At 33.0% G+C, this 12,130-nt stretch overlaps 1 protein-coding gene across 17 annotated transcripts in view; it reads left to right on the top strand.

Annotated features, from left to right (window-relative positions):
• The window catches only part of LOC105482397 (ELKS/RAB6-interacting/CAST family member 2), a 981,466-nt gene that overhangs the window by 483,450 nt on the left and 485,886 nt on the right, over window positions 1–12,130 (top strand). For 10 of the 17 annotated variants that reach the window (XR_011620093.1, XR_011620095.1, XR_011620096.1 and 7 more), the window contains 2 exons: window positions 1,617–1,652; window positions 11,623–11,652. The exons of 3 other annotated variants lie outside the window; for them this stretch is intronic. Coding sequence is in view for 9 of the 14 variants with exons in the window: in XM_071091912.1 (XP_070948013.1) it covers window positions 1,617–1,652; window positions 11,623–11,652 (66 nt within the window). In the remaining 5 variants the exon portion in view is untranslated. The remainder of the gene's footprint in view (window positions 1–1,616; window positions 1,653–11,622; window positions 11,653–12,130) is intronic. 4 more of the 17 variants (XM_071091916.1, XM_071091915.1, XM_071091923.1 and 1 more) reach the window with 1 other exon arrangement.

Below are 12,130 nucleotides of genomic sequence, written 5' to 3'. Positions count from 1 at the left end.
AAATTCCCAGTGGAATTTTGCTCAAGGTTTGTGAGTGTCCAGGTATTTTTCCCATAAAATCTACACGATATTGTAGATGTGTGTCGTTGAACAGAAACCTTGTCTGCCAGTGGCAATGAAATCCAAATAGTGATTTAAACTTATTTTTGTCTTATAAACAATGCTTGACATTGGTAAAGGGAGGTTTTACATAAAAGTCTGTGGAGAACATTCACACACATAATTACTTTAACCCTTTATGATACTGTGTTAATTTAAGATGCCTTCAAATACTTCATGATGACAAATGCTTATAGGCAGAAAAGGAACTCCCTTATACATTCCATCCCACTATTTATAAATGTTCATGTCTGAGGAAGTTGTTACTGATATTAGTGAGGCTGACAAAATGATACTAACCAAATAATGCATAATTGCAAATTATGAGTGTGCTTTATAATTAAGTGCATTCATCAATCTTAAATAGATACCCAGGAGTTGAGAAGAGACTGATAATTGACGTATGGATCATTTTGTCTTTCAAAAGAGTATTTGAGGTTCAAAATGGGGGAGTAAACTTAGCCTATGTGACTAGAAATCAGTTGAGAAGCAATGGCAATTCAAAATATGATTTATGCTTTTTAGTAATTTTTCAATTGATATTATACTTGAGGAGGGAGTTTCTTTAAACCATGATAACATTGTCTTTTACTTCATTCAAGTTGAAGGAAAAAGTAATTGAGGCTCTTAAAAAGTGTGTCTTAGCTTGAAGCAAAGTAATAGTTTCTACAATATTTCACCTTCTACACGTTGACATTGAGCCCCAGATAAATAGTGCAGGTATTTAGAAAATATAACTTGAGAATGCTATTTAAAATAATATTCAGCATATTTAAATCCACAAAAATTTAAATCTTCAACACAAAATAGACAAGAAAATATTATAGATTCTAAAGCACTTGGAACACAATAGAATATCTTTGAAAATTATATTTTCTATTAATCCTGAGACAACAGTAGAAACTGGTAGTAGGCAATGGATAATACTGTATTTTGGTCCTGCTGATTTAAATTTTTTTCTTTTCCCGTTTAAGTTAATCCGATAAAGTCTTACTGATATTTTGCTGTTGCTAACCTGCTGTTTGCTAATCTGTATTTTTCTGAAGATAGACTGAATAGAAAATTCAGGCTTGTGTTAATATAAAAGAAGAGCTATAAATTCAATGATAAGATTTAATTAATCTTTTATTATTACCATCTTTGAAGTTCAGGTAATAAATTGCAGACTTGGCCAAAAGTACTTCTTCTGATTCATTGCTGGAGGCCAGCACTTCATGTATCATCAAAAGTGGACAGCTTTCTTTATTTCATGGGTTATTTAACTCGAGAAAGGGAAAGTAACACAAACCTTAAATTTCTTATTCCAGCTATTCTTTTTTAGGAGCCAAAGTCAACATTTGTATTTCCCTAGAGCATCTCACTTTCACTGTGGAATGTTTAGAAACTGAAATTTCTTCTTTTTTAATGACCAACTCGTCTGTGCGAATGCACTGAATTTGTTGAGCTAATGCTGTTTTTCTGGATCTTTCCTTCTTTCCCTGTCTGTGCCTCAATGCCTCCCCAACTTTGCAATGTAGCAAGCTGAGCAGTTGTTCAATCAGATGTACAACCCAGTAAGTCATTTCTGAAAGTTCCCGCTGTAACATATCAAAGCATGAGGATCCATTGATCACCAGTCACGGTGTGCCATACTGGGGAGGTTTTGAAAATATTTATGAGTTTCTTCCCGTTTCCGTTCTGTTAAAAGAAATGATCTGTGCTGAGGCCACTGCCATTTCTTATGAATGTGAAATTTAAAAATTAATAACTCAAGAAAATATTGCCAACTCTGATATTACCTCCTTCTTAACCTCAGCCCAAAGACTGTAGTAAAACAGAAGTCAGCTGAAGATCTAGGCTTATGGAACTCTTCCTTAAATCCTTCAAACACAAGCATATCTAGGCTGAAAGGGATAACAACATTTGTAAAACAGCAAACAATTCAATGTTTTATTCAAGTGATAGAAGTTAAAACAGGTTTAGATTTAAAAATAGGGCTATGGTCTTTGAGATTGGTAAATACCTAACATTACTGTGGATTTCGTAACAGTTAAAAGCATGCCATTTGGCTAAGGACAAACCATAATATAGTCTCCTAATAACAGATAGTAACAATTCCGATTATAGTTTAATAGAGTACAAAAAAAAAAAAAAAAAAAAACGAAAAAACAGGTAACTAGTAAAAATATTTCTAAAATGATCCAGGTGCCACCACGAATTTTTTTTATCCTAGTGACATGTGTGCATTTATTAATAGATGAAGCAGTTTGTTTTTAACTTATTAAAGAAGAAAAGCTTTTTTGTTCTGTGAACTTAAGTGGCTTACTGGGAAAATATTTCTTAAAGGTGGCTAGAGTTTATCGTTTGGCAGATGCGATCTGTGCTATCATGCATTCTAATCATGTATAAATCTCCTTATGGAAAAAATGAATAGCATATAGATAAAGTAAACAATTCCACCAACAACTTTTTATTTGTTAAGCTACTGCTTCAGGATACATACAGCTTGAGCTGCAAGATGTTCAGGTGTACTTAGTTAGATTCAGCCTCCACCCTCCATTCTTTACAACACATTTTATTTTTGCAAACAGAATTCCTAAAACCCTGCTGGAGCATCTTTGTTAACCTCTTTTTCAAAATGCGGATTTTAGCAGAGAAGCAAAAAATAATCAGTTCAAGTTCTTTTCCCTTAATGTTTGAATATAAGTGCTAATAAGCAGGCTCAAGACAGTGGAGATGTGAAGAAAGACAAATAAGGTTGGAATATCTTCAAGCTCGAAAACTCACTCTGGGAAAAATGAGTGTTTAAAAAATGTTGTTTAAAAAATGAGCAAAATAATTCCACCACAGTTGTTTCATACTTACTAGTTAGGAACAGGAAGAAAACCAAAGAATGTCATGTTTTGGGTGTGTGCAGGACAGATGGGGAGAACCTTGTTTCTGCAGCAGCAAAAATATAGCAGGACCATGCTAGGAGTTCACTCTCCCTGTCAGGATAGGGAGGACCAAAGAAATAACTCTTAGTTAGCTTTTAGACCATTTCTAGAAATATCAGTGACATGGCATCATCAACTTTTACTTCACTTCACCCCAGTGGTGCGTCTCTAATATGCCACTGTGAACTTTTCAGTCTTTTCAGTGACTAATTCAAAAGTCATTGACTGACTTTTCTCCTCAAGTTAATTAAACTAACCCATTGGTTTGGCATCCCGGGAATATAGCCAAACTCTCATTATTTTAACTCCCCCTGTCTCAGTGTCGAATTCTTTTTTGGACTGATAGGGATGCAGCATGATGGATTTTCTACCCTTAATTGTCTTTTAAAAATGACTATGTTTTTCTTAGTTATAAAAATAATATATGGTCACAGTTGAGAATTTGCAAACATATGGAAGGCTATAGAGGAAAATTAAAAAATAGGACATCTCACGGCACAGAAATAATTGCTGGAACATTTGGATTGTTCTCCACCTAGACATATTTTTGTTGTTGCTGTTCTTTTTCTCTCTTTTTCTTTTCTTCTTTCCTCTCTCCTCTTGCCTTCTCCTTCCCTTTACTCCTTCTTTCCTTCTCTCTCTCGTGTTCCTTTTTCTTTTCCTTATCTAACACTCTACTTCAAAGTGTTTATTTAGGTTTATATATATTTTTTTACATTATTAGAATTTTCTCATATAATGAACTATTCCTCCAAAATACTATTTTAATGATTGTATACTATTCTACTCTATTTGCTTTTTCCCCTAATGTTGGTAATTTCTTCCCCCAACATCTTTTTTTTTTTTTTTTTTTTTTTTTTTTTTTTTTTTTTTTTTTTTAACTTAAGACGAGGTCTCACTATGTTGCCCAGACTGGTCTCAAACTCCTGGGCTCAAGGGATCCTCCTGCCTCAGCCTCTGGAGTTGCTGAGACTACAAACATGTGCCACTGTGCCTGCCTCCTTCCTGTGCCAGTGATTTGTAAAGATCCCAATAGTTCCTACTATGTTGAGTTTCCGAGGAATTCTACCAAAGCATGCTTCTTCCAGCACTGATTAAAGATGGCCTTTCTGCCGCACCCTGGCCAACATTGAGAATTGGCATTGTACATAACTTTGACACATGCTTAGGTGGAAAATTTTTTCCTTTTTAACTTTTCTTTCTTTAATTGCTACTGAAGTTGAGGTTTTTCAGTACATTTATTAGCTTTTTGTATTTTTTCTTATGTAAACAGTTTAAATCAGTTGAGCACTTGCTTTTGAGCTTACTGTTTTGTTCATTACTTTATATGAGTTATTCTGTGTTTTATATAGAATTTTTGCCAGATTTGTGACAGTTTTATTTAGCTTAAATTTTTTTTATGTATATAGAGAACAATTTTTAGGTTATTGACCTGCACTTTTCTTTAGGCTTTCCTCACTGCCTTTATTCTGGAAAGTATTCTCTGATTTCACTTACCTATATTTAAAATGTTTTAATGTTGCTTTTTATATCAAGTTAAGCCCTTTATCCATCTTTAGTTTATTTTTATTTATGTTGAGAGGTGAGGTTCTAATTATATTTTTCTAAATTATCAACTGATTATCCAGCACCATGTATCAAACAGTTCTCTCTTTGTCCACTGATCTTGTTACTATTTTATTGAATATGATGTTCTCATTTGGGTGAATGTCTTAGTTTCTAAGCATCTGTTCAGTTTTATCGATGTCTCTAATTTGTTGGGTCAACATTTTAACTATTGTGTCTTTATTATATTTTTAAATATCTAGTAAAACAAATTACACCTTAATTCTTTCTGCTTTTCATTTTGTCTTATTTTGTTTGAAGTTTTTAGCCTTTAATTGTCTATCATTCCAAGTAAATTTTAGGATTACTTTGTCAATTAAAATGCAAAATTGTTGATTTTAATTATATTTAATCTATAAAATAATTTTAGAATTATTGATATGTTCCCAATATTATTTTTTTCCATTCATAAACATGATCCAACTTGTATTTATTCCAGTGGTTTTTTTACAGTGAAATTTTAATATTTTCCTGTTACAGATCCATGATATTTCTTCTTAAAGATAGTCTTAAGCATATCTATATATATTTAATTTTTAGGTTGCTATTGTGAATGATATATTTATTATTTTATTTTCTAATCAGTTATTGATAGCTAGGAAATTTCTTTTATTCTTGTATGTTTATTTTCTATATGGCCACCTAACAAATTTTTGGTGAACTATAGTATAGTTGTTTTTTGTTAAATAAGATACTTTTATAGTCAATTCTATGTCTGACAGTCTACACTACATTAGAGTGAACAAGGATTAAACTTTTAAGTGCTCCTGCAAGTATTATTATTTCTAGAGTAGAAAGGAACCTTTTACTTTTTATCTCCTTTTACTTTAGTCACTCTATTGCACAAAGTGATATCTAATGACATTTCTTAGGAACCTAAAATTTTGCCTTGATATCGTTATTTTTCTTATAACCTTTCTGCAGCTTAACTATCATTCTACTCCCGGAGTTTTGTCTTATTATTGTAAACACTGTGCAGGTTATCTTCAGTTCTTTTTCTTCCCTTGATTCTTAATTCTAAACAAATAGTATGTGTTTCATCAGTCTCAAATACCTTCTTTGCTGTAGCCCTTGTGGTCATTTTAGGCAGAGATGGTATCAGGAGTCTTTCAAAAAATTTTAATAAATCTCCAGACCTTCTGGGTCCCTCAGTTTAGTGCTTCATAGAATACCCTTGTTGGTACAAGGCAAATGACTGATTTGTAGGCACTGGGCACAACCTTGCTGTTGGCCAGGGCACATTTGAGACACCTCTGATGTTCCCCACCATTGGGGCCCCCAATCCCTAGTAGTTATCCATTTGAAATCCTATCTCTTCTCAATACATATTTAGCAGGGTTCACATTTTACATAAGTGTTTACAAAAAACATAACAAAAGCCAAAAAGCAGGCATTTTTCATTCCAGAGAGATAGAAAAAATTATTGTTAATGTTCAGTGAGGTCTTCCTGTTTTGTAGGTCATTACAGGACTGTATAATCCCAGGAACATAATGGGCTGAATTATAAATGCTTTCACAGTCATTGTTTGGATATAGCAGTTTCTTTTATGATTTTTAAAGCCTATTTCTGAAAAGTATTTGATGCACTCTTAAACCAGTTATCTCCCAGCACAGCGGAAAGTTGCAACTTTTTAAGAGATAATTCCAGGCATGCACATAGCATGTGTAAACATATGCATACATACAAACACAAACCCTATAATTGATCCATGCTTTCAGTGTCTAAAAAACTCAACTAATATTTGCAATAACACTCAACATTTGAAGCCACATGCTTTGTTTGAGGACATCCAGATAATTACCTCAGTTCTCCACATTGCTAATTTTAGGAAATTCCATAATTAGAAAGGATTACATTAATAATTACAGTTTTGTTTGGGGAATCTTTAAAAGTATTAAGCATACAGTTGTTCTTTTTTTTTTTTGTGTGTGTGTGTGTGTGTGTGTGTGACAGAGAGAGAGAGAGAGAGACACAAGAATAATTTTGAATATTTATTTGTATTTATTTATACATACCCTATTTGTTCCATCTATGAAAAGAATTTTTTTTGGTATGGTTGTTTTAATATGCAAATTTTTGAATATTCTGAATGCAGTTAGCTTGAATTATGAGTGAATAATTTCCTTTAGAACTAAGATATATAGGGGCTGGGTGTGGTGGCTCGTGCCTGTAATCCTAGCACTTTGGGAGGTCAGGGCTGGAGGATCACTTGAGCTTGGGAGTTGGAGGCCAGGCTGGGCAACATAGCAAACCCCATCTCTACCAAAAAAAAAAAAAAAAAAACAACTAAGATGTATAACATTTCAAAATATATCATTATTAGTTTCCAAATGTATTATTTAGGCTCAGCTATGATGCCCGGTATTGATTCATTGTATTTTAAATGAAATTTAATTTTCTAAATTAGGAACCGAAAGTTTTGCCTTGATATTGTTATTTTTCTTATAACCGTTCTGCAGCTTAACTATCATTCTACTCCTGGAGTTTTGTCTTATTATTATAAACACTGTGCAGGTTATCTTCAGTTGTGTTCTTTTTCTTCCCTTGGTTCTTAATTCTAAACAATAATATGTATGTTTCATCAGTCTATAATAGAGTTATATCAATCAGTCTATTATAGAGTTATAATATGTTATATATAACATATATATAATGTATAATATGTTATAACATATAACTCTACAATTACCTTAAAAATTTTCTTTTAAAATGTAATATTTTGTTTATAACTTAGAATTATGAGAATATTGAAATTTCTTTTGGAAGACTGTAGTCAAATATAATTTTTAAAATAGTTTCTATACCCTGTCCTGCTGTTAAGATATGAAAGGAATATTAAAGCACTGTCAATGGACATTAAACCACCAACACGCCACAATCGAGAATCATATTTCTACACTGCCTAAATTTAGCAAATTATTGCTAAAACCCAGAAACAGCAGGGAAGAAAAGTCATCAAATACATTGGTTAACATTCTGTTTTTATTTTATGGTCATGAGTAATTATTTGTTTATTTTGAGGGAAATGATTTTTAATTAAAATTGGTAGGGTCTATTTCAAAGGGAACGTGTTATATAATATAATAATTGAAAGTTCCCTGCCTTGTTTCACAGCAGGTTTCTGGACCAAAATTAATACTTTCCTTTCTAGGGATCTGAAATGATGAACTGCCATTTTATTGGAAATAATCAATGACCAGTCTTTATAAGATTAAATGTAGATAAACTTGTATGATTTTGATACTTGACAACCCCATAGTTTGGCTTTAGCCATTTTTGGCTTCTTAACTTCCATTTAGATATAGTATTAATCCGAAGTTTTGCCTTATTTCCTGAAGTAGTTATAAATTCTTTCACTAAAATAACTACTAGGTTATTATAACTATAGGTTAATGTATTGCTCATCCCAAGCCATGGTCAGAGTTCTCTTAATGCCTGATCTAGGCTTTTAAAGTCAGTTCACATCAAAACCCAGAGGCCTACCCACATCAGTGAGGCTCCAGAGTTTGTTTTGATTATTCCCATTTGTGGGGAAATTTCCTTACATATGGAAATACAAGAAACATAATTGGGAGTCCCTCAAAACTTACTGATGTAATATGCAATGCAGACATTTCTGAAATGTCCTTTCCACATTTTTTTGTGTTTCTATAAGATGCTTGAAAGTTGTTCTAAATGTTTTAAGACATATTTTTGAGCAGAATCAGATACCTGGATTTGCCTTTAAACTGACCTGTTTAATCAGTGGAATTAAATCTCTATATTAGTGAAAGAATGCTTATTGATATTCCTTTAGTTTTAATGACTGGTGGATGTCCTTGAAAGTGACGATGAGCTTGCTATATTCATGGTAAATAAGATCTGAAGCCATCAAAAGAAAACTCACACCAATTTGTGTTTTTAAGAGGTAAATTCCTGACTAATGACAATAGGAGGACAAAGTTGATGTTCCTCGGAAGTATAGAATGGGCAAGCCCTCCCGGACCTTGTTGGGGAGCTAACTGCAAACCAACAGATTCTTAAGGAAAAATATTACTGTGCATTTTCAATTTATGTCTTGAATTCATTAGAATGCCATGTTAGGAATTTACTGTGATCATGATTTATTCAAATCTATTTTTTTCGCTGTAGTGTCTAAAGTATGTTAGATCCAAGTCTGTTACCTACTTTTGATCTCTGTTAGGAGCTACCAGTCCAGATTAAAGAACTCATGTTGTGATTTGAAAAGGCGAGAATATTGCCTAAATACAAATAAAGTGCTTATTTCATTCCATTTTTGGAGGAAGCTCAGGACTCATAATTTTGAAGGAAGCATTGGTTTAAAAAGCTCAATTTCCTCCACTATTTTATTTAGTATAGAATCATTCATGTCTGTAGATCATGGTAGAACACATTCATGCTGGTTACTAGTTAAAAATTTCAGCCCATCCTCTGAAAAGCTGTGACTCAGGCTGAATAGAGCTGGTTATATACAATATCTTTTGTAAATCCTTTAGAGGCTTTTGCCTCCAATACCTAAGCTTAGTTGGGGACTCACCAGCCTTCCCAGTCATGTGAAACTCTCTTTCATTGAGTCTTTACATGGACCCTAGTAATGATCCAAGAAGCAGCTGTTTCCCTGTCATCTTTATATGACTTTTCCTTAAAGCTTTCTATTGATTTAAAAACATTTTAAATGATATTTTAGTAGCCCTTCCAAGAATTCTGGCACCAAGATTGAAAGTGGCTTGACATAAGTTCTTTTGCCTGGAAATCAGTAGATACTGATATAGAGATAGAGAGATTTAATTCACAGGTATTCTTGAGGTTGTCTATTCATTTTATTGATTGATTGATTGATTGAGATGGAGTCTCGCTCTGTCGCCAGGCTGAAGTATAGTGGCGTGATCTTGGCTCACTGCAACCTCTGCCTCCCGAGTTCAAGCAATTCTCCTGCCTCAGCCTCCCGAATAGCTGGGACTACAGGCGCGTGCCTCAGTGCCTAGCTAATTTTTGTATTTTTAGTAGAGATGGGGTTTTACCATGTTGGCCAGGATGGTCTCGATCTCTTGACTTCATGATCCACCCACCTTGGCCTCCCAAAGTGCTGGGATTACAGGCGTGAGCCACCGCACCTGGCTGAGGTTGTCTATTTATTTTAAAAGTCTCATTAGCACTTGAAGTATGATCTATTAATAATAGATACTGGGCCAGCTGTAAACTCGGTTCTGGTCTTCATTCTAATAACATGACCTAACTTCAGCATATGGTATCAGCAGTAGTACAGTCTAGATTAAGGCACTTTTTTTTACTAGGCTTTCTGTGCCTCTAAACATCCCATGAGTCCTTTCACCATACTTATTTACTTGTTTGAAAAGACTATGAACTCATCTGATTTCACCCAATGTTGAAAAGTGGCCTTGGATAATCCTCTTTTCTTCATGGAGCTAAAATAAGGAATATGTGTACATACCATCACTAGCAGACTATGCTGTCTCTGTAAACCTATCAGGGAGGCTTTTTTTTTTTTATAAGGAGTATGTAGTATCTTGTCAATGAAAACCAAATAAATCTATTAACTTAGCTGAATAACAAGCTGTATTTCTGGGATGCATATTATGAAATAATAATTATAATAAAAACAAAAGTGAATAATATCTTCCCCCATGTTTGTCATTTTGTAGTTTTCACGGTTTTTAAGCTAATGAATTTGCCTAATCTTATGTAAATATAAGATGCAGGACTGGATTTAGAATCTTGGTCTTACAGCTAGTAATCCTGTACCCACTTATTAAAAAGAGACAAATAATAATAACAATAAGAACAATAACTAAAATAAGCCACAGCAGCTAACTGCTAACTATTTGTGAACTTTTGAAAATCAGCATCAGGAAAGGAATTTTAACTCTCATAAGAAACAGGCAATCAAAATATATTTATTCATTTGTTTTGAGTGCTTCCAGCTGCTTATTACTCAGTTCATTAATTCTTTTTAAAAAATCTTAATAGCATTGGTTGGATAGTTCAAGAAATGTCATGAAAAGGTTTTTAACTGCTGTAAAAGAATCGTAATACAGTATAAAAGTGAAAGAGAGGTTAACACGAAGTTTTTTTTTCTTTAGCTATTTAAAAGCTATATTTTAAATGCTTTTCTATAACAAAAGTAATGATTCATATTATCACAAATTGAAACAGGTATATGGAGTAGTTACTTTCTTTTAAAATAGGATTTCTGCTCTACATTTTTAAAGTGGAGATTAGGAAATTTAAATATTCATTACTTAAGCTTAAAAGGAAATTATTAGATAAATATACTCCTAAAGGTATATTAGCTCAGGATTCTCTTTCAGATTATTTTAATTATACTGAAAAAGTTTAATAATCTATTATAATGAAACACAGAGTACATAGTAAATAAATGAAAATAAATGGTTTCTGAAAAATGTTGGTAAAAGGGAATAAACCAGTATCTGATAGTGTGTTGAATTGACACATTTTTCTCAAGTTTTTTTTTGTATAGTTGAGTTTATTTCTTAAATAAGGAAATCTTAGATTTAAGAACATGAAAGCAACTTTTTCCCCTTTATCCTCATGCTTAAATAATATGTTACATGCAAAAATATTATTTCTAAAATGATTATTTTGTCATATGAAATTTATTTTATTTATACTAATTTTTGAATTTTTTTTCTACTAAACCATTGCAAAGACTGTCAAACCTTCTAACCGTAGTATTAGTATTAATTTTTTCTAACCATGCATGATTCATTCAATCCCACAGTAGCTGTAGCTTGCTTGCCTTGTTTTTTCCCTGAAATTTTCAAAAAAGTATATTAAAACACAATAAATATCTGCTCCATGTAGCAAGACAGCAGAATAACTTAAGTCCTTATAAATTGTTAACATTTGATTATGTCACCGGTGGATTTTGAAGATACATACATATATGACTTATCTGAACTTTCTATGTTGAATGTGCACTGTTGTTAAACTACTTGTTTTTTCCCTGCCTGCTCTTTGAAGAAGTCAATTAGGAATAATGGGAAACAAGGGGTAGGCAAAACATTGCAGTGCAGTGTTATTTCTATCTGTCTGGGAATATTTCAGCCAAAAGTTTATTTTGGGAAAAAAAAAAAGCTGTAACGCACTCTCTCACACACAAACCCACAAATACTTTGGCTGCAAATTATTCTGCAATGTTGTTGCTGTGTTGTTGCCTGTCTTTTCTTGTGTGTGAAGCTGCCACCCACCCATGCATGTATTTGCAGATTCTCGTCTGTGTACTTGTTCATGAATTAGCTCATCCTCCTCCTGGTTTAGGTTAAATTTATTTAAGAGAATGAGAATTTATGGGTATAACTGTTAGCTGGAAAGCCCTTCCTCACCTCCAAGCCTCATTTCAAACTATGTTTCCTGCTGAAATTTCTCAGTGGGATGACATGTTCAATTATTAGTCAATCCGTCTCTTATATGTTATCTGGCTTTACATATGCCCTTGATGGTTCTTGGAAGATAATCTAATATCGTGTTG

The sequence above is a fragment of the Macaca nemestrina genome, chromosome 2, assembly GCF_043159975.1.
Source record: "Macaca nemestrina isolate mMacNem1 chromosome 2, mMacNem.hap1, whole genome shotgun sequence".
Lineage (NCBI taxonomy): Eukaryota > Metazoa > Chordata > Mammalia > Primates > Cercopithecidae > Macaca > Macaca nemestrina.
This window is presented reverse-complemented; position numbering and strand designations above follow the sequence as displayed.